Consider the following 27,665-nt stretch of genomic DNA (forward strand, 5'->3'; position numbering starts at 1 on the left):
GACTTGATGCTCAGCAGTGCTGAACTTCTCCTGTCACTGTGCATTTGCTCCTGGGGGTGCCCAGGGACGTGCTGGGGACAAAGCCAGCAGGGCACGTGTCACACGCTGGTGTGGTGCACCCGTGATGGAGATGGGGGCTGAGCTCCTGAGCTGTGCCACGCTGTTATTGTGCTGTCTCTTTCTCCCCGCAGCTTCATAAAGAAGAGAGAAATCTCCTAATGCTGTTAGTGCTCAATTGCACTCGCTATCAAGTTAGGGTGATTTGGATCTCCTAATAAGAACCAGCCACCTTCAGCGTGCACATAAATGATAATTCCCAGCCTGGAGCTGTGGGGTTAATGTTGATCTTGTTGATTTCGTGGCTCAGTATCACCAATCATCTGCAGGAAAGTAGGGCAGTGCTGGCAGAGGTTGGAGCAGGCAGCCAAGCCTGGCAGTGCAGGGTTGGTTTGAGAGGGAAAGGCTGGGGGGGAGGAAGGGAAAAACCTCTCCTGGGGATGGTGCTTTTGTAGATGTGGCACTAAAAGGCAGGGACACACTTAGGGCTGACTAAACCCCTGCACCAAAACCCCAAACCAGCTCAGCCAAACTCCTGACTTGAGCACAAAACCACAATGGGATTTCTGGATGTGTGAAACCAACAGAGAGAGCGTGTGTGTCCCCCACGACTGCCTACACCCCTGCTGTTGGCACACCGACTTTTTGCCAGCTGAGATGTGGATTTCATCCATGTTTCCTGCTGGATTTAAGCTTCCTCCATCCCATTATGTTGTTACAACCTGTGGTTTTTCTTGAGTATCAGATTTATTATTATAATGGAAAAATCAGTCTTTTAGGTCAAACTTTATTCACTTATCTGATCACCGGTGTGTGACAGACATCTCAGCACCTCAAATTTCAGAAATTCTTGTGTAAACAGACTCACCCACCACCCATGTGTGTAAAAATATCCAAATTTCTCCGTGCCTTAAACCCCTCCCTGGAGCTCTGTGTCCAAACTCTCCTGAGCAGCAGATGGAGTGGATTTCTCAACTCCCTTTTCCCCGGGGAGAAGCCTCACTCCCGGCTTTGGAGTAACAAACTTGCTACTAATGAGATCTGGTTGTGTGTAGGCAGTCCAGGAGTGTAATAAATTGGTGTGAGCATCCCTGGATTTGTAGGAAAAATCCCTCGTGGAGCACTGAACGAGCAGCACAAGGTTCTGGGAGAGGAAAGCACGTGGTGAAAGGAGGAATCTGCACAGCTGATGGATCCTGTGTGAGCTGTCAGTACAGGAATCCTACAGCAGCCCCGGTTCTGATACCCATTATTCCTGCTTTCCTTCTGGATCCCAGAGGGCTGCAGGGCCTGTTTGCCAAAGGGCTGAATTCCCAGCTCTTGTATGGGATGCAGGATCTGAAAGATTCCAGAAATCCTTCTCTGGAAGGTTTGCAGAAACCCAAAGATGCTGGGATAGGAAATATGTGGAGCAAGCTTAAGGCTAAAATGACTTTGGGATATTTAAATGGCAAGAGTGCTGCACGTCTGTGCCTGGGTCTCCATCTGGGAGCACAGCCTGCCTGACCCCGTGCCCACGTGGGCATTCCCTCCAAGCCTGGGAGGATTGAGACATCTCAGCCCTGCTCCAGCAAATTCCCAGCTCAGAACAGCTCCTGAGCAAATGTGTGAAGCTGAGCAGGAGCTGAAGCACCTCCCTGAACCTTCTGGGGTTTATTTAATGTCTCGGGGAAGATTTATTCAAAATGACTGTGGGGTGGCCACCTCCAGGTTTAATAGGAGACATTTCAGATCTACAGCAGGAGAGTGACATAAATCAGACAAACTTCACGAGTCTCTCCAAGGCAGCAATTGCTCTCTGAAAAGCAATGAGACCTCTCCAAACAGCAGCGTAATCACGGGGGTTTGCCAAGGGAAAAAAAAAAAACAAAACCTCCAGCTGAAGAAACCCTCTTGCAGCTCAACAGCATGAAAGCAGCGAGGGTACAAACAGCTCTGAACGTGCCTGACAACTGCTTCCCTGCCCAGGATGAAAGAGGCAGCTGGGTGCTGTCAGAATGTGCCAGTGCTCTGCCATCCCTGCTGCACCAGGGGCTGCAGGGACAGGACGGCTCTGAGAAAACCAGAAGTGGAGGTTTCACTGGATTTTTGCAGTTCTCACAGCAGCCCCAAGTCCACGCTGCAGCAGAAGAGGCTGTGGGGGCTCTGGGAGAAGGTTTTTGCTCTTTACTCACCAGACCTGGTGCTCCAGGTGCAGGGGTGGACAGGGAAGCTGGGATGGGACAGTGCTGGTGCTGTGGGGTGAGCTGGATGCTGCATGTGGGTGCAGGGCAGCTCAGGGGGTGCTGGGTGGCATTGGCAGGGCTGGGGCTGGGCTGTGTCACCAGCAGGGACGAGGGAGGACAGTGTGGTGGGGCAGAGGTCACCTGTGGTGGGTCTGTTGGGCTCCACGAGGGAGGAACCAGCAGCTGTGAGCTGAAGCTGCTCAGGGGCAGAAGGTGCCATCGTTCTCTGTCTGCCACTGGTGACATCCCGGCCTCCCAGATTCTCGTCATGGAATCCTGGAATGGTTTGGGCTGGAAGGGAGCTTAAAGCTCACCCAGTGCCATGGGCAGGGACACCTTCCACCAGCCCAGGCTGCTCCAAGCCCTGTCCAGCCTGGCCTTGGACACTGCCAGGGATGGGGCAGCCACCACCTCTCAGGCAATCTGTTGTTTTTCTTCCAAAAGATAAACTTCCTGACATGACAGAGCCTTTAATAGGAAAATTTTGACCCATTTTTCAATTACAGCAGCACTTTTATTTTTTCTTGTGTTTTCACACCCCATCCCTGGCAGTGCCCAAGGCCAGGCTGTGGATGGGGCTTGGAGCCACCTGGGATGGTGGAAGGTGCCCCTGCCCATGGCAGGGGGAGGGATGAGATGGGTTTTAAGGTCCCTTCCAACCCAAAATATTCTATGATTCTAAAATCCAGCAAATCCCTCGCAGGGGAGGAAGATACCCAGAAACTGTGGGAAGCAGCTCATCCCAAAAATCCCCTGGGTGTCCCTGCCCCTGCTGGGGGTGGTTTGTTTATTAACTGGGCTGTGACAAAACCTTTGCTGCTCATCCCTGTTCCCAGGCTGTCTCCTCCTGCTGGAATCCAGACAGGAGCAGCTTTGAGCTGCTCTCATCATTTTTTACAGGCTTAATGAACACACACTGTAGTAAATATTTTCACACTTCAATTTGGAATTTCACAGGCAGTTTTCATTCAAATTTGGAACAACTTGGCAAGGCTTGTGGTTGGGAAAAACCTTTTTTCTTTTCCTATAGCAGAGAGTCCTTTTTATTTAAAATGTCTTCACAAAACCTTGTGAAACATCTTCAGATGGAGCCCAGAGGTTCATGCCCAAATGTTTTTTTTTTTGTTCTGTTTTGTCTGAAGCAGGGAAATAGGAGGGATGAAAGACCTTTGGAATCTTGTTCTGAGTAGGGATTGCATTGACAAAGGGCTGTTGGGCCTGGGGGCTTTGCTGTGCTCTCAGTTCTGTGGGACTGAGCTCGCAGCTCCAGCTCCTGAGCCGTGGATTTTTTCTACAAGGATGTTTTTTGCTCATAATTAAGGCAGAGCTGAACTGCTGGAGGTGTCTCATTAGAAGACAAGAAGGAGAAGGTGGCCTAACCAAAATAAATCGATGCTCTGCTCATTCCCCATCCTCTGCTGGAGAATGCAGGTGTGTTACAGCCCTTGGTTATGATTTTATACAATGGAATCAGGGCTTTAATTCATTCAACCAATTTCCTGCTACTGGAAGCTTCTTGGGAATCTTTGCTGGCGATGTTTAGAGGGAAAATCGGGAAGAGTCTGGGTCTGTGTCAGGATGATGAGGAAGCCTGTGCATTACCCTTTGGGCTGTTGTTATTTGCAGTGATTTTGGGCCTTGCCCCTCAATTTCCTCTGCTCACGGCCAGCAATTGCTGGAGTATTGGATTGCTGTGGTGCCCTGGGAATCGCTCTGTGTGACTGGCTCTGCCCTGCTGACCCAGTGGCAGGAAAAGTTTATTTTGCATCTACTCACTAGACCAGCAAAGCTCCGTGTGGGCCTGAATGCATCCTTGTCTGTAAATCCCGTGTGTCCCCGAGCAGCCAAAGTGAGCAGGGCTCTAAAGCCGTGTCTGTGTTTATACATTTATACCTGGGGCTGTTTCTCCCTCCTCGTGACTTTCAGAGCACATCTGGCGACAGTTTGGCTCTTCAGAAACTTTGCAGAGTAAGAAAAGCATGTCCAGAGAGCACTGGATTTACTCCAGGTGCAGCTTGACTCCCACAGGAGTTCTCTCAGGCAATGAAGGATTTGTGCTTGATAAGAATTCCAAGCTCTACTGCAGAGCCTGGTTTTCAAGGTGTCCCCTCCAGCTGCACAACCCTAAGAGCTCCTGTGCTCTCCTTGTGCCTCCTCCCAGAAAATGCAAGTCTTGTGTGCTCAGGGAAACCTGTAGATGGGTGACTGAGGCGCTGCTGGTGGGAATCAGAACATTTGGAGTTTTGCTGGATGAACTGGCTGCCCCTGGAGCGTCTCAGCTCGAGTCACGTTGTGTGAAGCTGTTGGAATTCCTTGGTCTCATGGGCTCTGTGGCTTTTAGATTTGTGCTAAAATGTGTCAAATGCATCTTCAGAGGGACACAGGATGGTTTGGGTTGGGGGGGACCTTAAAGCTCATCTCGTTCCAGCCTTCCTGCTGAGGACAGGGACAGCTCCCACCAGAGCAGGGTGCTCCAGGCCTCCTCTAACCTGGCCTTAAATCCTCCTTATCTTCCAGATAAATGCCCCGTGGGGCCCAGAGAGGGGCTGGGCAGGGGTTTGCTGGGGCAAAACTTCCTCTCGAGAAGCCCAGCCAGAGGCCTGACCTTCCTCACCCTGAATGTGCCTCACCTGTCCCCACCAGGAACAGGCTGGACCAAGTCTCCATCCGTAATTCAAGCCCACAGCTGCTGAAAAATAAAAGAAAGGGAGGGTGAGGCTGCAAAATCAAAATAAAAACATTCAAAAAGAGGCAGAGTCCCTTGGCCAGCCTGTTATTTCTGACAGTGGCAGAGCTTTCCCAGTGCCAGGCAGGCTCATGAATAAAGCAGCTGAGTGAGTTCACGCTAGCTGGGGAAAGAATGAATTTTTTATCAAGAAACCCTGTTAGCATATTTATGTATTGATATATTGGTGCCATAAGCCTTTGGATCAAGGCATAAAACAGCAGTGGTTTTGCTTTTTCAGCCTCCCCAGCTCTGGAGAAGGGGAGAAACAAAGGGGAGGATTTGCTTCTATTTAAACTTGGCTGAATTAACATTAATATTGCTTGCAACAACTACAGTTAAAACGTGTTCCTACATCTACTGCTATTGTGCAAAATTAAAATGCTGCCAGCTTTGAGGATTTCACCCGGAGCCTGCTCGTATTTGGGTTGATTTTATGCATTTGGATGCTTTCAGGGGAAAGCCCGGCTCTGCATTGGTGTATTTGAGTGAATTGTATCTCCCTTCACTCTTCTCTGGCACTTTCTGAGTCCTGTCACGGGAAATAAAAGGTGGAAAATGAGACTCTGAAAGGGGGAGGTGATCTAGGTGTGTGTGAAGGTGGAAAGGAGGAGCGGAATAACGCAGAGACCTCAAAGGGAGAGGAGCTTCTCGGGGTGGATTTGAGTGTAAATGTGCCAGGGGGTTGAACTCTCTCCCCTGGAGCTGAGGCTGTGTCAGGGCTGTGGTGCCAGGGGAGGGCGGAGGCCACTGGGGACCCTCTGAGGGCTTTGCCTACAGCTGCTGAGCCCATCCCAAAGAGCTCCCAGGAAACGCTTCCTCTGCCATGGCATCTTTCCTGGGGTCCAACCCCCCCACAAAGGCACAGTGACTATGTGCTCCGGGAGGAGATCAGATCACAGAATCCCACAATTGGGTTGGAAAAGACCTTTGGACTTGATGATCTCAATCTATGACCTAACAGCACTTTGTCGACTAAACCACGGCCCTGAGTGTCACATCCAGTCGCTTTTAAACACCTCCAGGGACAGTGACTCCATTCCAGTGCTCAATCCCTCTTGCAGTGAGGAATTCTTTCCTAATTCCCAGCCTAAACTTCCCCTGGAGCAGCTTTAGGCTGTGTCTCCAGTCTCAAATTGCTGCCTGGGCCTTGCATGCAGTTCAGAGGTTCCTGAAATCCTGCCTATCCCACTTCCAGCCATGGGAACCTCCAGCTGAGGGGTTTTCCTCACAGAAGGCACAAAGCAGGTAAAATCCTGAGAAGTGGTGTTTGAGCTTGGCTCCCAGGCCCCTGCAGCTCACTGGGGGCTCTTCCACTTTAATGGAAACATTAAAATGGTGCCTGCTCTTGATGCCTTGGGAAGGCTGACCTGGAACAGAGACTGGACAGAGCTGGAGTATAAAGTCGAGATTTATTGAAAGGCCTCCAGGATCCACCTTGGACAGTACAAGAGCCTGGCCAGGGCTACACCCAAGGTGGACCCAAAATGGACAAATGGTCAGGAGGTCTCACATTTTTACAAATTTTGGTCCATTTGCATTTTGGGGTTTAATTGTCCAATTCCAGCTCCAGGCTGTGAGGTCCCATCCTTGTTCCTCCCTCCAGCCCACCCTTGTTTGTGCCTTTGGGCTGAAAGTTGTCCTTGGTGTGCAGCAGGAAAAGGATTTGTTTTGTGTCCCTGCTGTGTGCAGAGCTGAGTGACACTGACTGTGAGCTCAGAGCTGCACCCCTGGGCAGCACAGAACCTGAAATACATGAAAGATCAAACTTCAGGCATCACTGTGACCCAGCTGGCCCCACTGACCCCAGGTGGGGGGAGCTCTGAACCCCAACCCAACCCCATCCTGCTGGACTCAGAGCACGATTTGGAGCCACCACTGATTTCATCCAGCCCATTTCAGTTTTATCCTTCCCACAAAGCTCTGCCGTGGCCCTCCCATGGGTGGCACAGCCCTGGAGCATCCCTGGGGATGTTCCTGTGCCAGCCGAGTTTGGCTCTGGAGGGTCAGCAGGCAGCGAGGCCCTGCAGAGCCCAGCACCAGATGCTCCCTTAATGGGCTGGAACATCTGAGAGTCAGGAACCAGAGAAACTGGGCTGGATTCGAGCCAAGACCGCACTCAGACTGGGATGGGGAGAGCAGGGAAAGGCTTCCTGCAGATCCTGGTGCTCTGTGGGGAGCAGCACGCAGGGTCAGCCCTTGGCAAATGGGATTTCTCCCACTGCTCTGGGGGATATGGGAGCAGCTCACCTCTCACCTGGCTGTGACCCAATTTCACCTCCTGGGAGGCTGGGGATTGCAGCAGAGACCTCCTCAGTGCAGGGCTCCGTGGTGTTTCCGGGTCAGAAAGGCTACAGAGGGTTTAAAAGATGAAAGCCTTAAAAAAAAAAAAAAAAAAGCTTTTTTCTCATGTTTTCATCGTAAGGCAGATTCCATGTGCTCTTGTACATGCTTGTAATATTTTTGATTTTATTCTTAGTAATTTCTGGGTTCCTTTAAGTGTAAGAATAGGAGCAGACAGAAATAAATCACCCGTAAATAGCTTTGCTAATTATCAGAAATGGTGAGGAAGAGAGTTGTGAAAAATCAAGACGGAGGGTAAAGAGAGTTCGTCTCTCTGAGGCAGCTGAGAGTTCTCAATGCAAAAGCACTTAACTAAGGGAATATTACCCTTTAATTGCCCTGAATAAGTCAGGCTGTGCCATTGATTAGATTCAATGAGGAAATCTAGGTGAGCTGTATTTTGTATTTTGATTAAAACCACGGTGAAAGCAAATGCTCTGTGGTGTTTGGCTGTATCTGCCCAATTAAATCCCCTTATTGACCCCCCACTCAGGAAATATTTATGTGGCAGCTCCTTAATTGTTTGTATTTCACATTAGAAGTTATTTTATGTGAGGTTCCTTCCCCCCCAGAGCAGCTCCTGCTCCCTCTGATCGAGTCAGCAGTGGGATCTGGGGATGGTCTGCTGAGCCCTGAGGCTCCCTGGGGATGGGCAGAAGGAGCCAAAAGCAGGCCGAGACCCTGGGGGGGCAGTGAAGGGATGGGGATGGGCCGGGAGGAGGATGCTGCAGCAGGCCAGGCGTCCTTGGCCGTTTCCTGGCCATGGGATGGGGCTGGAGCAGAGCTGCTGCTGGTCCTGCAGCAACAACAAACTCCACCATGGGAATCCCAGACTGGTTTGGCTGGAAGGTCAGCTCAATCCACCTCCACCGTGGGCAGGGACACCTCCCATCAGCCCAGGGTGCTCCACGCTGGCCTCGGACACCTGCAGGGATGAGGGAACTCCCCTTGGAGCAGCCCTGCATGCCCTGGGAAGGTGGGCGATGGCCAGGGCTGCAGGAAAGGAGATGAAAGGTGGTACAGAGGCGATTCTGGGCTCTGCAGCACAGCGCAAACAGCAGTTGGCTGCTTTCAAGTCGATGGTTTCAAAACATATCTTGGGATGAATTAATCAGCAGACACAGCTGCCACCTTGTTAACATGGGGAGCGGTGCCTGAGCAGCCCTGGGTGCCTGAGACACAGAGAGGATTAACCCTGGCCTGGCTCTGCCCCTGGACAAGCCACAGAAGGGCTGCTGGTGGGGAGCGTGCTGTGCTGTGGCAGCAATCCCCCTGCAGGACAGCAGCCTTTGGCTTCTGAGCCTGCTCCAGCTGCCAGTATCCCCCCACAGATCCCTGCGCCTCCAGAGGTGGCCGGGCTGTCACTGCCTGGGGACACCAGCACGGAGGGAGGAGAGAGCCCCTGGGTGCTCAAAGCCAGCCCCTGTGATCCCTCAGGATTTTAGCTTTTATATCTTTCATATATTTGTAACCCTGCAGTTCTTTAGTGTAGAACTCCAAACCCCCCACACAGTGTGAGCTGCTGCTTCCCCATTTTGGGCAGACACAACAATTCCTCTCCAGGCCTGGGGATCAAGGACACCTCACTGCCTCAGGCCCTGAGAGATGGAAACTAAAGTGAGTTGGGGGCAGCAAACTTGGGGTAAATGACTTCATTACCTGGAGCTGTAACTGGAAGTTGAACCCCCAATGTGCAAATGGACCAAACTTATAAAAATGTGAAAACTTGTGACCTGTCATGCATTGGGGGTGTAGCCCCTGGGGGCTTCATCTGCCCTAAATGTACCTGAGGGCCTTTCCATAAATACACCTGCTTTCTATTCCCTTAATTTTGTCTGGCCTCTGTTTTTAGGTAGCCCCAAAAGACATCAATAAGGAGTGAACAGAGAAAGGTTGTCCTGTGACACCCAGCTGTGAGCAGGGACAGCAGCTCCAGGGTGGCTGATGGGGCAGAGTCAGCTGAAACAGGCCAGAGAGATGCTTTGGGGGATTCAGGAATTGGGTATTTGGGTATTTCAGCATGCTGGGTACATCCTGCTACAAGTGCCAGGGCAGGGGTGGGAGCAGCTGGGGGCTGAGCAGGGCCCAGACCTTTTAGGGAGAGCACTGGAGAGTTTGTGTGGGCTTTGGGTGTTTGAGGTGGAGATCACTGTGACCCTCAAAGTGCCCCTCAGGTGCCTCAGTTTGCCTTTGTGCAGCTGTGGGAGCCTTGTGCTGTCACAATTAGGGGATGTGGATCTTCCCGTGCCCAGGGCACTCCTGGGGCCAGGTGTGGGCACGGCTCAGGGGCGAAGAGCCCCATGGCTGTTTTTAACCAGCAGGTTCAGTATGAGAGCCCCCTGTGAGCCCCCCCTGCATTTCTGGATGCAATTCTGGCACTCTGTGTTGAGTATTTTGTTTCTCTTGCCCTCCTGTTACATCTCTGTGGGCACAAGTGGCACTGACAGAGGGCCAGACGTTACAGCAGTGAAATGTTGTAGGAACATAAAACTTGATTTGATCTCTTGGCTCCTCCTGCTTGGTGAGTGAGCCTGGAGCTCGGTGGCTCTGTGGACGAAGGGCTCAGGGCAGACAGAGCTGCCTGTGGGGCTCTGGGGGCTTTCCCTGGGGGAAGCAGTTTGGTTTTCCTGGCAGCAAACAGATTTGGAGCCATTAAAGCATCTCCCTGTGGTAGAGCCGGGGCTGTACTCTGTGCTTGGGTTTCAGCTCTCTTGGGAGCACTGGACAAGGTGCTGCACATCCAAGAGGGCTCTGCTTTTCCAGGAGGAGCAGTTTGTCACCACTTTGGCCTGGTGTTTGTCACCGTATGCAAAGTGGAATCTGTCCTGGATCCTCGTGAGCGAGGCAGAGCAGACAGAGGCAGGCCCTGCCCTGCCCTGAGCAGGAGGGAATCCAGCAAACACTCAGGGGACGGTGGTAAATTGGTTGTATTTCAATGCATCTCGTTTTTAAGGGCTTTGATCGTGGCATGGAATTGTGGATCTGTCGCCAAGTTTGGGTTCAAGGGGAGAAATAAATGACAAACGATCGTTTGGCAGCAGTGAACCCACTGCACTCCCTCTGCATGTTTGTGTGCTTTTCCCTCCTCCCATCTGGTCCTTCCTGCAGCTCCTCCCCGTGGGCTCTGCAGCCCCTCTTCCTGGCTGACAGCATCCAGAGGAGGCACCAGCAATCCGGAGGGGCTGATGAGCTGCTGGGAACACAAACCCTGTGAGGAACGGCTGAGGGAGCCGGGGTTGTTTATCCTGGAGAAAAGGAGACTCAGGGGTGACCTGATCACTCTACAACTCCCTGAAAGGCGGCTGTGCTCAGGTGGGGTTGGTCTCTTTCTCCAGGTAGCAACTGACAGAACGAGAGGACACAGCCTCAAGCTGCCCCAAAGGAAACACAGGTTGGATATAAGGAAAAAGTTTTTTACAGAAAGAGTGATAAAGTACTGGAATGGTCTGCCCAGGGAGGTGGTGGAGTCACCATCCCTGGATGTGTTTAAGGAAAGACTGGATGTGGCACTCGGTGCCGGGGTTTAGTTGAGGTTAGGGTTGGGTTGGACTTGATGATCCTGGAGGTCTCTCCCAACCTAATGATTCTGATTCCCAGTCTCACAGAACCATGGAATGTCCTGAGCTGGAGGGACCCATCGAGCCCTCCCTGGATGGGATCCCCTTGCTGCAGCCAGAGATGTTTGATGGACAGAAGATGAGAGCTGAAGAGCAGCCCCTAAATACAAACCCTGGGATTGCTCTGGAAATGCCCCAGGCACTTCCCCACGCCTCCTTTTTCTGTTTGCAGACCAATGGTGCTGCAGGCAACACCTGGAATTGGCTTTACTTCATCCCTCTCATTGTCACTGGCTTTTTCCCTGGTTTTGGGAAGGGAGCACTGAGGATGAGCTTCCTTGTTCCCTCAGGCCCACCTGCAGAGATGCAGGGCAAGGAGAGAGCTGAAAGCAAAGAGAGAGAAGAATGGGGAGACAAAACAGGGAATGAAGCATTGGGGTGGGATGTCGGGTATTCCAGAGGCCTCCAAACCCCTAACTGGGCAGCTCAGAGCTTTCCCTGTGTTTCTGCTCCCGTTTTCCCAGCCTGTTTCTGCCCAGATCCATTTGTCCCTCATGTGCTGGCTCTGCCTTGAGCCGGGGGGTTTGTGGTGAGGTTGGTGGGTGCCCATTCCTCTCCTCTGAGCCCCAGATCAGCTCACACAGACATTCCTGATGGTGTTTGCTGCCTGGAGAGATGCTTGGCTGTGTTTGATCCCGAGCCTGTTCCTGGAGGAAGGATTTGTGCAGACATGCACCCTGTTAACAAACCCAGGGGTATTTACTTGTGTCAGAGCTATAAATGTCATCACCTGTGAGAAATACTCTGACACTTTGGGGTTTGCTGTTCATTGGGTGACTCACACAGAGACTTTTGAGGTGGTACCAAGTCCATGCACAGCTGAGGTAAAACACATTGAAAGCGCTTCATTTTCTGAGCCCTGCAAGCAAAAGTGTTCTTGGGAACATGATTGGGAGCAGTGGCCAAAAAACATCGCAGATAATAAGTTCAAGGCAGCAATATCAGTTAGAATTAACACAGTTTTTGCCATTTGGTGTTTGGGAGCAGTTTTCACCTTTGGGCAGTGTGAGCTCAGAGTTCCTGTTTCCATTTACCCTCTGCAGGAGGAGGGAGAAGGAGGAGAATGCAAGAATTTATTTATATCAGTGCTGTAAATATTATCACCTGTCAGAAATGCTGAGATGTAGGTTTTGCCTGTTCATCAGGTGACTTCTTACGCGGAGATTTTGAGGTGGCACCAAGTACATGCTTGGCTGAGGTAAAACACGTTTAAAGCATTTCCTCCTGTGAATCCTGCAAGCAAAATGACTCGTGGGAATATGATTTGGAGCAGTGACCAGAAAGCCTCACAGATAATAAGTTAAAGCAGCAATATCAGAATTAGTGCCGTTTTTGCCAGGTGGTGGTTGAGCACTTCTCTGTGGGCTCTGCCTTTGGGCAGGGAGGTGAGCTCAGGGCTCCCGGTTTTCTTTACCCTCTGCAGGAGGAGGGAGAAGGATGAGGAGAATGTGTTTAGGTCTTTACTTTCCTTTTTGCTCCCCTTCTTCCTTTCCTTCCACCCGGCATCAGATCCTCAGATTGCTGCATTCTTCCCGCACAAGAGAGGAATTTGCATTTCCCTCAGCACTGGGATTCTGTCAATGGCCATGTGGCATTTTCCTTTTCAGCACTTCCCCAAAGAGCTCCCTCGTGGCTGATGAATGCAGAAACTTTGTCACAAACCGCACCAGCCTTCCCTCCCGTTCCTCTCCCACTGCTCAGGGTGGGTTTGGCTGACCGAGGTGCTGAGCGAGCAGATGTGGAATTCTGCCATCCCAGAGCTCCTGGGTTTCTTGCAGACTCCTTGTCTGTGTGGGAGCAGATTCTGGGCCTGACTGCAGCCCGCCTTTGGGGAAGGCTTTGGGGAAGGCTGTGGTTCCCTGCTGCAGTGGCTCCGTTCAGATGGAATTGAGATGCTGATGCTGAGGGAGCTGGAGCCGAGGTGGGGAGGGAGGAGGCTGCTGTACAGAGCCTGCACTGGGTTAGGCCACCTAAAAATGTGTCTGGTCCTGCAGCAGGGCCAGCCTGGAGCTGTGGAATTGTTTAGGTTGGAAAAGGCCTTTAAGGTCAGTGACCAATGTCCCCTACACGGCTTTTAAATCCCTTCAGGGATGTGACTCCACCACTGCCCTGGGCTGCTGTGCCAGGGCTGGGCAGCATTTCCATGAAGGAATTTTCCCCAACCCAACCCAAACCTCCCCTGGCCCAGCCTGAGGCCGTTCCCTCTCCTCCTGTCCCTGTTCCCTGGGAGCAGAGCCCGATCCCCCTGGCTGTCCCCTCCTGGCAGGGAGTTGTGCAGAGCCACCAGGTCCCCCCTGAGCCTCCTTTTCTCCAGGCTGAGCCCCTTTCCCAGCTCCCTCAGCCTCTCCTGGGGCTCCAGCCCCCTCCCCAGCTCTGTTCCCTGCCCTGGACACGCTCCAGCCCCTCAGTGTCGTTCTCGAGGAGCCCAGAGCTGGACTCAGGATTTGAGGTGCCCCAGCACAGGGGTGGTCACTGCTCCGGTCCGGCTGGACACACCACGGCTGGCACAGCCTGGGGGCCTCTTGCTCACCTGGGCACACCTGGGGATGTCCAGCCACTGTCACAGCACCCCCAGGGCCCATCCCAGCTTTCCAGCCCCTCTGCCCAGCCCGGAGCAGTGACCCAAGGACAGGACCCTTGCTGACCCTCATCCCTTTGGTGTGAGCCCAGGGATCCCCCCTGGGCTGAGCCCCCGGCACATCCCAGCCAGCCTGGTGCCACCTGTGACCTCCATCCCCTCATCAGGTCACTGCCAGGGCCAGCAGAGGGATCTTCCCGCCGGAGCTGAGGGAAAACCCTGGATGTCAGGATAATCAGTTCTTTGGCTGGGATTTCAGCCGGTGAACACAGCAGAACTGACCAGGACATCAGTGCTGGACCCTCCTGTGGAATTCTGAGGGGAATCTCCTCTGCCCTGAAGCTTCTGTGTGGTGTTTTCTTTCTGAGCTGAAGTAACACTTGTCTCTCCCTTTTCCCTTTGTTTCCAGACAAACGACGCTGCAGGAAACACCTGGAATTGGCTTTACTTCATCCCTCTCATCATCATTGGCTCTTTCTTCATGCTCAACTTGGTGCTGGGCGTCTTATCAGGGTAAGGCACTCATGGATTTTTGTCCCCACCTGGACATTAAAAGGGAAGATGTGTCGATTTTAGCACTGGGGGGAATATTACTGAGAGAGATGGGTGACACATCACACTGTGTCCCCTTCCCACAAATCCTGCCCCTCCTCTCCTTAAGGGGGATATTTCTGTACCCCTGAACTGAGATGATTCTGGATCCAGACCCAAGAGTGAATTGAACTTCATGGAATCAGAGTGATTTGGGTCAGTGCAGCCAACACTTCTGTGTTGCCTTGAAAAGCCATCAGGGACATGCTGGTGCCAATAAAATGCCGGGGTGAGACATGGAAATGTTGATCATGCATTTGGTGCAACTATGCAGCCTGGGGCAAGGGGAAGCTCAAACTCAAGGCAATTAAAAGATCTCTCTTTGGGATTATTTTTTGGTGGTGATATTTTGTTTTCTTGCATTTGATTTTTTTTGTTGACTTGTTTTGTTTGATCTCTGCCTGCTTGCGCCAATGTCTGGATTTTGGGGACACGCTGATCCCTTGATGTTCAAACCCCAGGGGTCAGCTGGGGATTTGGTGTTTGTTGCAGCTGAGATTTGGGTTTGGACCTTTGCAGGAATCAAGGTGCCAAGTCTGAGGCTGGAACATTCCCAGCATCTGGGGAGATTTGATCTGGAATTAACACACTCCAGGACTATAAAGCTCTCAGACTTTGGCACCTCATTCTGCACTGAGTTTCTCCTTAGATCATGCAGGCAACTGAGATCATAGATCTATTAAAATCTGGATTCTTTTTCCTGCTTCTTGGCAGCAGGGGAAGAAAAAAAGAGTTGTTGCTGCTGTGTGGTAAAAGCCCTTCAGTGCTGCACCTTTCCTCTTCCTTTTTAGAGGGACTGGAGAAAGGAAAGTGTTTTCCAAAGAACATATCAATGCTGTTTTGTGTTATTTTGTTATTATTTTTCCTCCCCAAAGCACAGGCTGTGGGCAGCAGTGCAGTGGTGTTTGAGGAGGGGAGAGCGCTGTGGGTGAGGCTGTGTCACAGCCCTCAGTGCAGGAATAATCATCACGGTCAATAACTGACCAAAGCCATTTACAACTGATCAATAACTGATCAAAGTCGATTTTTACCTGATCAATAACTGACCAAAGCCATTTATAACTGATCAAATCCATTTCTAGGGCATCCTGGTGTATCAGAGGCTCTGTCTGATGGATGATTTTCAGGGATTGCCCCAGCAGGGCTGAATCTGGCTCATGAGGTGCCTCATCTCCCTCATTCCACAGTGGGATTTAAACCAACCCCAGATCCTGCAGGCCCCTGTTTCTTTGTGCTGGAATCAAAGGGTTTTGGTGAGCAGGAGATGGAGACCTCTGTCTGACTCTCCTGGAAGCCTCTTGTTGCCTAGGGCAAAATATGAATATTATATAAATGTGTATCTCCTCTTCAAAACACAGCTCTGTGCAGGGTTCCCTTTGTCAGTGGTGAGGATGAGAAAATCTTCCTCACAGAGGGGAGCTTCTAATTTCTGTTCCACAGAGTGGTTTGACGTCCTTGCCTGGAATAATTCCTGGGGAGAGGCTGAGGAAATAAACATCACAGCACAGGTGTGGAGCACAGGGCTCCTGGTGGGCTTGGAGCTGCTGAGCAGGGAAGGAAGAAGGTATAAAATGCATAAAAATCCTTCCCTGTGAGGGTGGGGAGGCCCAGAGAAGATGTGGCTCCCCCTGGATCCCTGGCAGTGAGTAGATCTGGCTCCTGGGTTTACCTGTTTGAGCAAATCCTGGAAAACCAAGCCCGTTGGGATGCCCAAAATGTGCAACAAGAGATGAAACCTGTGGTGAAATAAAGAGCAAACAACCTTCCCTCTCTGCTGACTCTTCTGGCATCACGGGACAGGATGAGAAGAAATGGCCTCAAGTTGTGCCAGGGGAGGCTCAGGTTGGATATAAGAAGAGTTTTGTCATGGAAAGGCTTGGGGAGCATTGGAATGGGCTGCCCAGGGTGTCAGCATCCCTGGGAGCGTTCAAAAAACGTGTGGAAGTGGCCCTTTTGCTGATTTTACAGAGGCCTTTTCCAGCCTTAAGGATTCCATGACTCTGTAACTACAGCAGAGGCAGGGAAGTGATGGGAGGTGTGGAAGTTTGGAAAAGACGGAATATAGAAATGAGCCCCAGTCTCAGGCCCCAGCTCAGTAATTCCTGGTGCTCCCACAGGGATGCTGGGCTCTCCTTGGATGCTGGGCCAGGCCTGCTCACCCCAGTGCCAAGGTGGGGCTCTGCCTGGGGAAATTGGGATCAGCTCCTCCTTGCCAGGCTGGGTATCACCAGAAAATACAGAAATTGTATTGTGGAAATACAGGAAACACTGTGCTGTTTTCCAGGGTGATTGAGAAGTTTCCTGGAGTGGTGCAGTGGTCAGAGGTGCACAAGGGAGCTGTGATGGAAGCAGCTCCTGAAATCCAGGGTGTTTGGTTGGGTTTTTTATGGAATATCCAGGGCTCTCCAGCAGGACTCAGCATCCCATTTGCTCTGGAGCAGTGGTTTTGTGTCCCTTGTGGGGGATTTTCCGCCCTGCTCCTCACTTTTTATCCCCCCCCCCCCCCTTCCTTTCCATTTTCCTTCCCTGGTGCTTGATTCTTCCGTGAACCAAGAAAACTCAGCAGCCCTGCACAACCCAATAGAGCAGAAAAATACAGATTATTTCCTCCTGCAGGAGCTTTTGCTGAGTGCCACAGCTGATTTGTGAGCTCAGGACTGCACAGGGCCAGGAGAGCAGGACCAGGAGGAGAAATTCCTCTCCCTTTTGATACCAATAACATCCAGGAGCTCGTTTCCTTCTGCTTGTGAACTGTGGAATTCTGGAATTCAGGACGTAGGTGTGTTCTGCCTGTCCCTGTGCTGGGAATTGTGCTGGGGTGACTCCCCAGTCACAGACACACACACACGAAAGGGGAAAATATAAATGATAAAGATAAATAATTGAAAACTAGGTGGAATTAGGAGGTTCAACACCTGCTTGAAGTTTTGCTGGCCCATCCCTCCAGCCCTTCAGGTGATGTTATCCCTGTTCCAAAAGTTGGGGCACCTTGCTTCCCAGAAATTGAGGTGGCATTTTCTTAGAGTGGAACAACTGCAGAGGTGACAACGTTCAGGAAGTTGTATCCATAATATATTTCCCTTGGAACATCTTTCTGTGCTGACTGCAGTGGGGAGTTATTTTTTATTAGATGCTTTGTAAAGTCTTTGTTTGCGATCCAGGTGGCAATAAAGGGAATACAACAACTTTTCCACAATAAATAAATAAATAATAAAAAAAAGATTGGCTGCCTCTGGTGGCACCACGAGATTGCTCTGAGTGCAAACCATGGCAGGAAGTGCTGACCCCAGCTGCCCTCCTGCATCCCTTAAACACAGGGTCATTTGCTGCTTGGGATGTCACGGCTTCACTTCTGACCACAAAACGCTCTGGGATGATCCCGATGAATTTTTTATGGAACTCTGCCCATGGTTTGCAGCGAGGAGGGAAAATCTCCATGTAGAGTTGAGAAGTGCTGCCTCACAGTGAATCTTTTTCTGACTCAATTCTGGTTGAATGCCCTGTGCCCCCAAGGGCTGGGCACTCCATCCCCAACCCCATCCCCATGCTCATCGTTATCCTCATCCCCATCTCACCCCAAACCCCACGCCCATGCCAACCCCAACCCCATCCTCATTATTATCCTCATCACCATCCTCAATCCCATACCAACCCCATCCTCATGCCAACCCCATCCGCATCGTTATCCTCATCCCCATCCCCAATCCCATCCTCATCCCCATGACAACCCCATCCCCACCTTGGCCTCCTGGTGTTCCCTCCCTCAGCAGCCACTTCACAGCTGTTTTTCTCCTCCTGCTGCTGTCCCCCTCCCAGCCCTCAGCCTCCCCTCATCCCAGCTCCCAGCTGTTTTCCATGGGCTGCTGGGATTATGGAGTTTCCTACAGCTCGGGTATTAATTCTGCTTGGTAATGAGCTGGATGATGCCACGCAGCACATTGGTGAAGTGTTTTGATGCGTTGGATTACACAATGCAAAGAGGATAAACGTTATCCTGGGATGCTGGGAGGAAGATGATTGAACTCATTTCAAGGCTAAGTGCTTTTTGGCAGGGATTCAGGCGGGGGGAGCGCCGAGAGTGGCGAGACAGGCGGAATTCTGGCCAGAGAGGCCACAATCCCAGAATGATGCATTGGGATCCCGGGAGTCTGCGCCTCTCGAGTGTGAAAAATGCTGCTTGTCATGTCCTCAAATATTTGTGGTGAAGCCTGAGGTATTTCCAGCCCAGGCAGCGAGGAGTGATGGCTGCTGCCAAGGTTTACTCCTCTGGCTGCGAGAGCCGAGCTCGGCAGGGCCTGGGCTGCGTTCTCCCCAGAACTGCTCTGTCCTGGATGTGCCACGCCTGTGTTTTGTGGGATCACCTGGGGCAGGTGATGCCTTTTTGGGGCTACCTAAAAACAGAGGCCAGACAAGGTTAAGGGAATGAAAAGCAGGTGTAGTTGTTGAAGGGGCTTCAGGTACATTTAGGGCAGACAAAGCCCCCAGGGGCTACACCACAATGCATGACAGGTCACAAGTTTTCACACTTTTATCAGTTTGGTCCATTTGCACATTGGGGGTTGATCTTCCAATTACAGCTTCAGGTAATGAAGTCATTTACCCCAAGTTTGCTGCCCCCAACTCACTTTAGTTTCCGTCTCTCAGGCCTGAGGCAGTGAGGTGTCCTTGATCCCCAGGCCTGGAGAGGAATTGTTGTGTCTGCCCAAAATGGGGAAGCAGCAGCTCACACTGTGTGTGGGGTTTGGAGTTCTGCACTAAAGAACTGCAGGATTACAAATGTATGAAAAATATAAAAGCTAAAATCCTGAGGGATCACAGGGGCTGTGGGGAGATGTTTGGAATGGGTGCAGCAGCTTTGTGCCAGTGGGAGCCTGGCAGGGGACACAGCTCCAGCTGTGCTGGCACCTCACAGGGGACAAGGGGCAGGGAGAAAGGGGCAGGAAATGGGATTTAATTCTTTTTCTCACCCTTTTCTGAGCAATCTGGAGCGTGGATGCTTCATCCCACCAAACACCCTCCCCATGCTGTGCTCCAGGCTCCCTGGGGGATCTCAGTGTCTCTCTGTCCCAGGTCACTGAGGTTTTTGTGGTGTTGGAGCAGCTCCTCAGGAGGCAGCACAGCCCCATCCCAGCCTCCCTAAACCCAGCTGGCTCGGGGACTTGCCCTGCTGAATTTCATGACAACTTTTCCCATCCTGAGGACTTCTGCCAGATTGAGATCATAAAACCTCCTCCTGCAAGACGAGCAGAGGCTGGAGGAGAGCGGTGCTGATTAATTTGTCACAGTGGCAAAGTGTTCTTCTGTCCTCCTTCCCCTCATTACAGAGACAATCCTTCATTTCCCTGCACATTTGTTCCCAGTTCACTGCTACCTGCTGAGATCTGGCTTTGCCTGGTGTTAATTATTTGCAGCAGAAGAGCTGCATCATGGAAAGAGATGAGATTCTGGCTTTCTCCTTGCTTTTTAGTCTGTTCCAAGGCTCTGCTTAAAAGGGAGGGGAAAGAGAAGAAAAAAGCAGAAATTTTGTCCCTTTTTCTTTGCTCGTCACCCTTTTTAACAAAGCCGTCATTGCAAACATGAAATGAGGGGGAAATTTTTCTTTCTTGGTTTCTTGCAGGAGGGGGCAGAGAGCAGTGACTGATCCTACCGAATGTGGGTCCTTTGCTCCTTCTGTGTTTTTGGTTAGTCCAGGAGAGCTGCACTTCCTTTATATGCCCTTCTCTTAAGGCCACAATGGAAATCAAAGCCTGGGATGCAAAAATGATACATAGGAGACCTAAATTTGAATTTCCTGGGGCCTCTGCTTTGTCCTGGGAGTGGAAACTTGAACAGAACCAGAGGATCATCCTGCAATTGCAGCAGGCTGAGGTGAGGAGATAAATGGGGCTTTTGAACTCCTTTTTCTCCCTTTGTCAGCGCCTCCTTCGAGCCAGGCTGGCCCAGCTGTGGCACTTGCAGTTCTCAAATCAGATTAGGGGGAATCAAAGTCAAATTGGCTGAACAAGCTGAATGTGAAGACAGAGGAAAGGAGGGAGGAAGATGCATTGAAGGCTTCACCTCTGTGCTGCTCCTCTTCCCAGAAATCCAGGACATTTCCATAGCTGGCCTGCATTTGGAGCCTGTTGTTGCTGTGGCAGTGATTAAAGTGACTCTGGAGCCTGCCTGGGTGCTCGGAGATTCTTCTCTCCGAGATCCTTCCATCCCTTATCAGCTGCTGGAAAGGAGCTGAGTTCTCCCCTCTTTGGAGCCCTGGGGAAGCAGCAGGAGCAGCTCTCCCCGGGCAGGATTGATGGAGCCAGTGCTCATTCCTCAGCTCTGGATATTGGGATGGGTTCAGCAGCTCTTTGGGCTCTGTCTGCACCTTTCCCAGTGGGATTCTGGCTGGCAGCTCCAGGTGAAATAGAAACAAAAATGAGTTTCTCTGGGAGCCTGAGCAGCTGATGGGGCAGGCTGGGGTGGGTGAGGAGCCCCAGAGCTTTGTCAGCTCAGGCCTCTGGGCTTTCCTTCTTCAGCAAACTCTGACTTCTCCGCAAACTGCAGTAAAACTTACCTTAGAGGTGCCAGCTGTCACCAGCACAAAGGAATTCTAAAAAATCTCTGGCTTTTCAGGTGAATCCATTGTTGGGTTTCCTCTCATTCCAGCAGTTTTCAGTGTGCTCTCCCTGAGCTCCACGGATGGACTCCCCTTCACCCCCCTCAGGTTTTCTCCTTGCCCAAATGAGCATTTCCATGATTTCTCTTCTTGTTCCACGAGGCCTTTCCAATCAAGATCCTTTGCCTGCGTTCAGTGGTGACCTGGCCCTGATTTTTAGGACTATTTGAAACCAGTGATTTGACAATACACCACATTCATCTCTATTCGTGTCTTCAGAGCAGCAAGTCAGAGGCATCAAATTATTTTTAGTTTTGCCTGCAGATTTCTGAGGGTTTTGTCTGTGGATGAGAATAATCAAAGTCAGCTCATCCTGAACTTCTCCCGATCCTTGCTGTGGTAAAGATCTGATGTTATGGGGAAGAAACCCATGTTTTCCCTGCTCTCCTGTCATTCTGTTTGCAGCCCTTGTGCGTGCAAAGTGCCAGCTAAGATTTGTCCTCTTGGGTTTGCATCTTCCCAGCTCCGGGTCACGTCCAGGCAGCTGGAAATTGCACTGCTTTTCTATTCACTCCTGGATCTATTCCGATTTTTCTTCCCTGAGCCAAGTTTCTAACTCCTAGCAGTGTGTTTCTAACTCACCAACATCCTCCCAGCTTTGTGTGCCACAGGGAATAAATTTCTCCCTGCTCTCCCCATCCCTTCCCCTTGTCCCTGGCCTGCTGCTGTGGCTACTCCAGCCTCTGCTGTGGCTGCCTTTCCTCCTCTCCTTCAGGAGTTTTGGTGAGAAACTCCAAAGGCTGGTGCCTCTGGGGTGCCTGCTCCCTGATGTGATCGCTGCAGGGCTGCTGCTGTCCTGCTGCTGCCTCCCTGGCAGCCCCTGCCAGGCTCAGGGCTGTGTCCTCTGAGAGACCAAAGAGCCCCTGGCGCTGCTGGGTCCCTGGTTCAGAGCACCCTGCTGAAGGAAAATGCTTCAGGAATTGAGGAGAGATGGTGCTCCCCTGCCCCTGCTCAGATCCTGGGCTGTCCTGGTGTCCTTCAGATCTCTCCCTTCCTCCCTGGTGTCCAGCCTGCCTCCCTGTGCCCTGCCAGGAGCCACCTCAGCACCAGCAGGGCTGGGGATGCTCAGCAGCTCCCCAGGCTCTTCTTCACCTCCAGCCTGGCCATTGAGCCCCTGCTTTTCTCTGTTCCCATTTCCCAGTGCCCCTCTCCTTCCTGGCCACTGAGCCCCTGCTTTTCTCTGTTCTCATTTCCCAGTGCCCCTCTCCTTCCTGGCCACTGAGCCCCTGCTTTTCTCTGTTCTCATTTCCCAATGCCCCTCTCCTTCCTGGCCACTGAGCCCCTGCTTTTCTCTGTTCCCACTTCCCAATGCTCCTCTCCCTCCTCCCTGCAGGCTCTCTCTGCTCAACTCCCCTCGCTGCCTCTGCCTTTCAAAGAACAGCTTTGCAGAAGGTTAAATAAATGTTTTTATTATTTATTTTAACCCCACTGAGGCTTTGTGTCCTTCTCTGCACAAACAGTCCCTGCCACAAAGGTGTTGGGGTTTTTTTTTGTTGCATCCTGCAGAGGCCTTCTCTTATAAAGGATTTGCTGTTCCCCAGGAAGACAAAACACAGATTTCTGCACCCGCAGAACAAATTCAGCTCCTGGAGCAACAATCTGCTTTTCTACAGCACATGGATGGTGCTGTGGCTGGGGGTGAAATGTTGGGAATGTTAACTGGATCAGATGAATTTTAACTCCTGCTGCAGTGGGACAGGAGTGGTTTTGCAGGATTTTGTGTTTGAGGTGGGAAACCCAATCCCACAAGGACAGAAGGAATGGCAGGAGCGTGAGGACGGGCTGCTCAGCAGGAATTTGCCTACTGTGGCTCACCCAAGCAGTGGGAATTTGCTTGGATTGGGACAAGGTGGCAAATCCCAGCACGAAAACACAGAGCTGAGAGGGACAGGAACAATGAGCTCTCTATTTCCTTCTCATGGTTGATTAACCAAAATAATTGGTGGGAGATGGGCTTCTGTGGGTGCTGACACCCTGGACAGGGAGAAAATCCTAGGCAGAGCCTGTGGGAACTCAATGCTTTGCCACCCTGGCCTGTGATTGCGAGGAGGAATCAAAAACAATCCTTGCAAGGTGAAAGACCCTTAGCAGGTGCTGTTTTTTCTAACTTGTTGTTTGCTTGTAAGAAACGGCGGAGAGGTGCTCTTCCAAATGACCAATAATATTCATTGTACTGAAACACTGGATAAAAGGATGTGCCTCTCAATAAACTTTCTCTTTTAAGCCCTCCAAGATGATTTGGAGTGTATCGTTATTAAAGTTGTCCTGAATGATAATAACAATAGGCTTCCACCCTTAAAATGCAGTTTTGTTCTTGCCTGTGGATGCTGTCAGGACATGGGAATTTTGGGGCCGTGCGGTGCCAGTGCTGAGCAGTTCCCCAAGGCACTCTGGAGGATCTCCCGAGGGATGTGCAGCCCCTGAGCAGTGCCTGTGGCCTGCCAAGAGTAAAACCACTGCAAGCTGTGGTTTCACTGACAGATGGAGATGGCATTGCAGTGCTCTCACCTCTCTGGTCATCTGTTCGGTGTTTGGGGTGCTCCAGGAGCATCTTCTGCTCTCTGCACTTCCTCTGCAGCCTCTCAGGGTGTGGAAAATCCTGCTGGGAAAAGCCAGTGTCCAGAAAGGAGACAGAAGTGCTGCAGCTTTACTGGAATAAAGGGAATAATCCCCAGGAGCATTTCCCCACAGGGTTTCTGTCTCGAGGTTTTGGAGGGTGCAGCCTCCTTTTATCCCAAACTTTTATCCAGCTGGGTGTTTCCCTCTTCCTTTCCCCATTGCTGAGGCACTAGGAATTTACTGTCTTGTACATATCCCACCCCTTGACGCTGTGATTTTTCCCCAAAGTGCAGAAATTGCAGAGGTTTGAGGATGTGATCAGTCTTGCCCAAGCTGCTGCCGCTGCCCTGGGTGTGTGCCACGAAAGCCAAGGCAGGAGGAGCATTTGGGATGCTCCATCCCAGCTCTCTGCTGTCACACAGAAAGTTAATCACACACTCAGGGGATGAAGACTGTGATTTGTTGGGGGTTTTTTTTGCTCTTTGGTCACTGTGACACTATTTTTAATTTAAGGCCAGCATGGATAAAGTAGTTGTAAGAATTTCATTAGTTTATTACATTTACTGACCCTGGTAGTTATTCAGGAAATTCAGAGTCATGACAACCCATTTCTCCTATTACTCTGAAGTTCAGGAATTCAAACTGTCTGGTTAAACTCTTCCTGATTCTGTAACAAACTTGTGTGGCTTGAGGTTGGGAGGGACATTTAAACCCATTTCAAAGATATCTGTTGGAACCCTGGGCACTGAGAATTTCAGAATTTCTGTGCTGACAGGCACTGACCCCCAAGAAAACACTGCATTGACCTGAGGCCGCGGAAAAGGCTCCCAAAATTGAGTGACCGCACTGGGACTGTGGGTGTGGGGTTTGAATAGAAGTGTGTGATATCACAGGGTGCAAAACTTAGAGTTTAAGGGTTTAGAATACAGTAATATATATAAAGCAAGATGGAGATTTTAGGTCAGTGGCCAGTCCTTCTTTTTCACCTTCATGGGTCTGGGTGGGATTTTGTAATTGGGTAGAAAAATCCTCATTGTGGGCCACGGGTGCTTGGTTATTGGGTTAAAAGTAAAATTATTTAAATGTCATTTCTTAATTGGACAGTTTATCCTTAAAAGACCTTGTAGAGAGAGAGATACGGCTCCATTTTTAGTTTATTAGCCAGAAGTGCTGTAGAACTCATGGTTTGTGAGACTGTAACATAGATAAGAATTAACAGACATCTGAATCCGAACAAGAAACACCATCTTGAGTATTTAATCCTGACCCTGGCAAAAAGGAAAGATAAAATGCAGCAGATATCAACACCCATTTCTCCTTAAAGACCCTCACCCATCGAGTTATGTGTAAAGCCATCAGCACCCATCTTTCCTGTCCTTGGGGAAACTCCTCCTGAGCGTTGCTCTTGCTCCAACCTCAGCGGAAAATCGGCACCAAGTGTGTTTGGAGGGTCCTTCCTCACTGACTGAGACAAGAGAGGAATTTTAAACGCCCTGGACTGGCTGTCCCCGTGCCTCCTGAGGTGTCACCTGTCATCCAGGCTCGCCTTTATGCATTACTTGGATGTTCTCTGGCTAGAGACCAAGCCAATCCTAGAACTCATTGGAATTTTTTATTTTTTTTCTTTTAATGTTAATTTGAAGACTTGAAATTCCGAAAGTTCTCAGCTGCTTTCCAGGAGCGGCTGGCGGAGTCCTTCCAAGATCTGCCGCTTTCCCAGCAACACTTCTCAACATCCAGCTCCTGTGTAAAGTCTGAGGTTTCCTGAGATCTGAACGTGGGATCCTTCTCAATGAGGAGCTAATTACCTTTGCTGTAATCACGAGTCGCTGATCACCAGCACTATTAGCGATGACGGCGCTGCTGGCTCGTCTCTCTGCCTCTTCCCCGGCAGTGGGAAGCGTTTCTGGCTGATTTCTGAGCAGCAAACCTGAACCGCAGAGCTCTGAGGATGTGATCAGCCTCGCACTGCCGCTGCCCTGGGCGTGTGCCGCGAAAGCCAAAGCCGGAGGAGCATTTGGGATGCTCCATCCCCGCTCTCTGCTGTGACACAGGAAAGTTAATCACACACTCAGGGGATGGAGATTGTGCTTTGTTGATTTTTTTTTTTTTCCTCTTTGGTGTGACAGTATTTTTAATTTAAGGCCAGCGCGGATAAAATAGTTAGGAGGATTTCATTAGTTTATTATGTTTAGTGACCCTGGTGGTTATTCAGGAGCTGCCTCGGTCTCCTGTGTGGCTCTGGGGGCTCTGGGATTGCCCTGGAGTGGCTGTTTCAGTGCATGCTTCACACCGAGATTGATTTCACTCCTCACCCCCCAAGGTGGAAAGCACCAACCATCCATTTCCCGGTGACATTAAACACAGGCCACTCTGGAGGAGAAAAATGTGACACATCGAGCCTGACTGGAGGTGGTTCCCATGATGGATGCACTGCCTTGGAATCCTGTCTGTTCCTGCTGTCCCTGTGGAATCAGCTACAGCGTGGGCAGGGACACCTTCCACTGTCCCAAACTCCGAACCCCATCCAGCCTGGCCTGGGACATCCAGGGGCAGCCACGGCTTCTCTGTGCCAAGACCTCTCCACCCTCACAAAAAAACACCATTACACATTCCAGGACAGACCAAAAGGTGGAAAACCAGCTCTGAGAAAAAATCCTGGGGGTAAAACTGGGCACGAAGCAGCAAATTTCTGCTCAGGTTTTTCCTTTCTGGTGATTTGGGAGATTTTTGCAAGTCAATGGCATAAATGGGAATTATGCTGGATAAAAGAGGAAACCTATTTACTGCTCCCATCCCTTCCCATGGGGCTCTCTGTGTTTTCGTTTGGAGCTGGCAGGGAAACTTCAGTTGAAATATTTTTAGATGAAATACGGCATTTTGATATCATTCCTCCCCCCCCCCCCCCCCCCCTCTTTGAATGTGTTCTGAAATTTGTTGAAGAGCTCTCAAAGGGAAATTCTGGGAGTTTTCCAGTTGCGGCAAATGGGGAATATTTCAGCTCCTGAATGATGATGGATGTAGTGGATAAGGCACACATTTTTTATTATTACATTTAATATAGAAACCCCTCTTTCTAACAAGTCCCAGCTTCACCAAACCTCTCTCCCACCTCCCGAAATGAGAAAGAACAAGTGGAACTCCTTTCACCAGGAAGATCCCAAACCAAGACCCTCCAGCCTTGAACCTGATTGTGCAGCAGCTCTGGGGCATTCAGGAGGAATTTAAAGGCTGAGGGCCAAGGAATTGCCTTCCCCTGGAATTTACATTCCCAGCTTCCACAGCAACGCCTGGACAAGGTGTGAACAAGCTCCAGCTCACAGGAAGCTCAGGAGTTTTCACCAGGCCCAGTGCTGGAGCTGCCCCTGGGTCAGGACAAGCCCCAGGATCAATCCAGGCTGGGCTGAGCAGAGGGAGCAGCCCTGGGAGAGGGACCTGGGGCTGCTGGGGGTGAGAGCTGGACCTGCCCCAGCCCTGAACCCCCTGCCCTGGGCTGAGCCCCAGCCTGGGCAGCAGGGGAGGGGGATTGTGCCCCTGTGCCCCTGTGCTCAGCTCAGACCCCACCTGCAGAGCTGCCCCAGCCCTGGGCCAGCACAGGAGGGACCTGGAGCTGCTGGAGAGATCCAGAGGAGGCCCCAGGGGGATCAGAGGGATGGAGCAGCTCTGCTGGGAGGAAAGGCTGGGAGAGCTGGGAGTGTTCACCTGGAGAGGAGAAGCTTTGGGGTGAGCTCAGTGTGGCCTTGCAGGGCCTGAACGGGCTGACAGGAAAGATGGAGAGAGACCATTTACAGGGGTCTGGAGTGCCAGGACACAGGGAACGGCTTTAAGCTGTCAGAGGGCAGGGCTGGATGGGATATTGGGCAGGAATTGTTCCCTGGGAGGGTGGGCAGGCCCTGGCACAGGGTGCCCAGAGCAGCTGTGGCTGCCCCTGGATCTTTGGCAGTGTCCCAGGCCAGGCTGGACATTGGGGTTGGAGCAGCCTGGGACGGTGGGAGGTGTCCCTGCCCATGGCAGGGGGTGGGCATGGGTTTTAAGGTCCTTCCAACCCAAAAAATTCTGGGATTCTGTGGTGGCCAAAGCTGCCAGTTCCAGGGAGCAGGAGGGCACAGGTTTAACCTCACCGTGTCCCTCCCTGGTGCCTTGGGAGATCTGTGTTTGGCTGTACAGAAACTGCTGAGGGTTTGCAACTTCCAGCAGTTTCCCCCTCATTTTCTTACACGTCTGAAGTACAGACCTTCCGCTTGAGATTTTGCACTCTGATCCTTGTGGGTCCTTTCTGTTTTGTGACTCTGCCATATAAAGTTGTGATAAAAGGGAC

General features: G+C 51.2%; 1 protein-coding gene across 1 annotated transcript in view; it reads left to right on the forward strand.

Moving 5' to 3' along the window:
• CACNA1B (calcium voltage-gated channel subunit alpha1 B) overlaps positions 1 to 27,665 on the forward strand; it is a 298,701-nt gene that overhangs the window by 123,000 nt on the left and 148,036 nt on the right. Inside the window, exon 7 of the mRNA XM_066201321.1 lies at positions 13,955 to 14,058. Coding sequence (XP_066057418.1) covers positions 13,955 to 14,058 — 104 coding nt within the window. The remainder of the gene's footprint in view (positions 1 to 13,954; positions 14,059 to 27,665) is intronic.

This window comes from Chamaea fasciata, unplaced genomic scaffold, assembly GCF_029207755.1.
Source record: "Chamaea fasciata isolate MVZ Bird 193981 ecotype frontalis unplaced genomic scaffold, bChaFas1.0.hap1 SCAF_20, whole genome shotgun sequence".
NCBI classification, from domain to species: domain Eukaryota; kingdom Metazoa; phylum Chordata; class Aves; order Passeriformes; family Sylviidae; genus Chamaea; species Chamaea fasciata.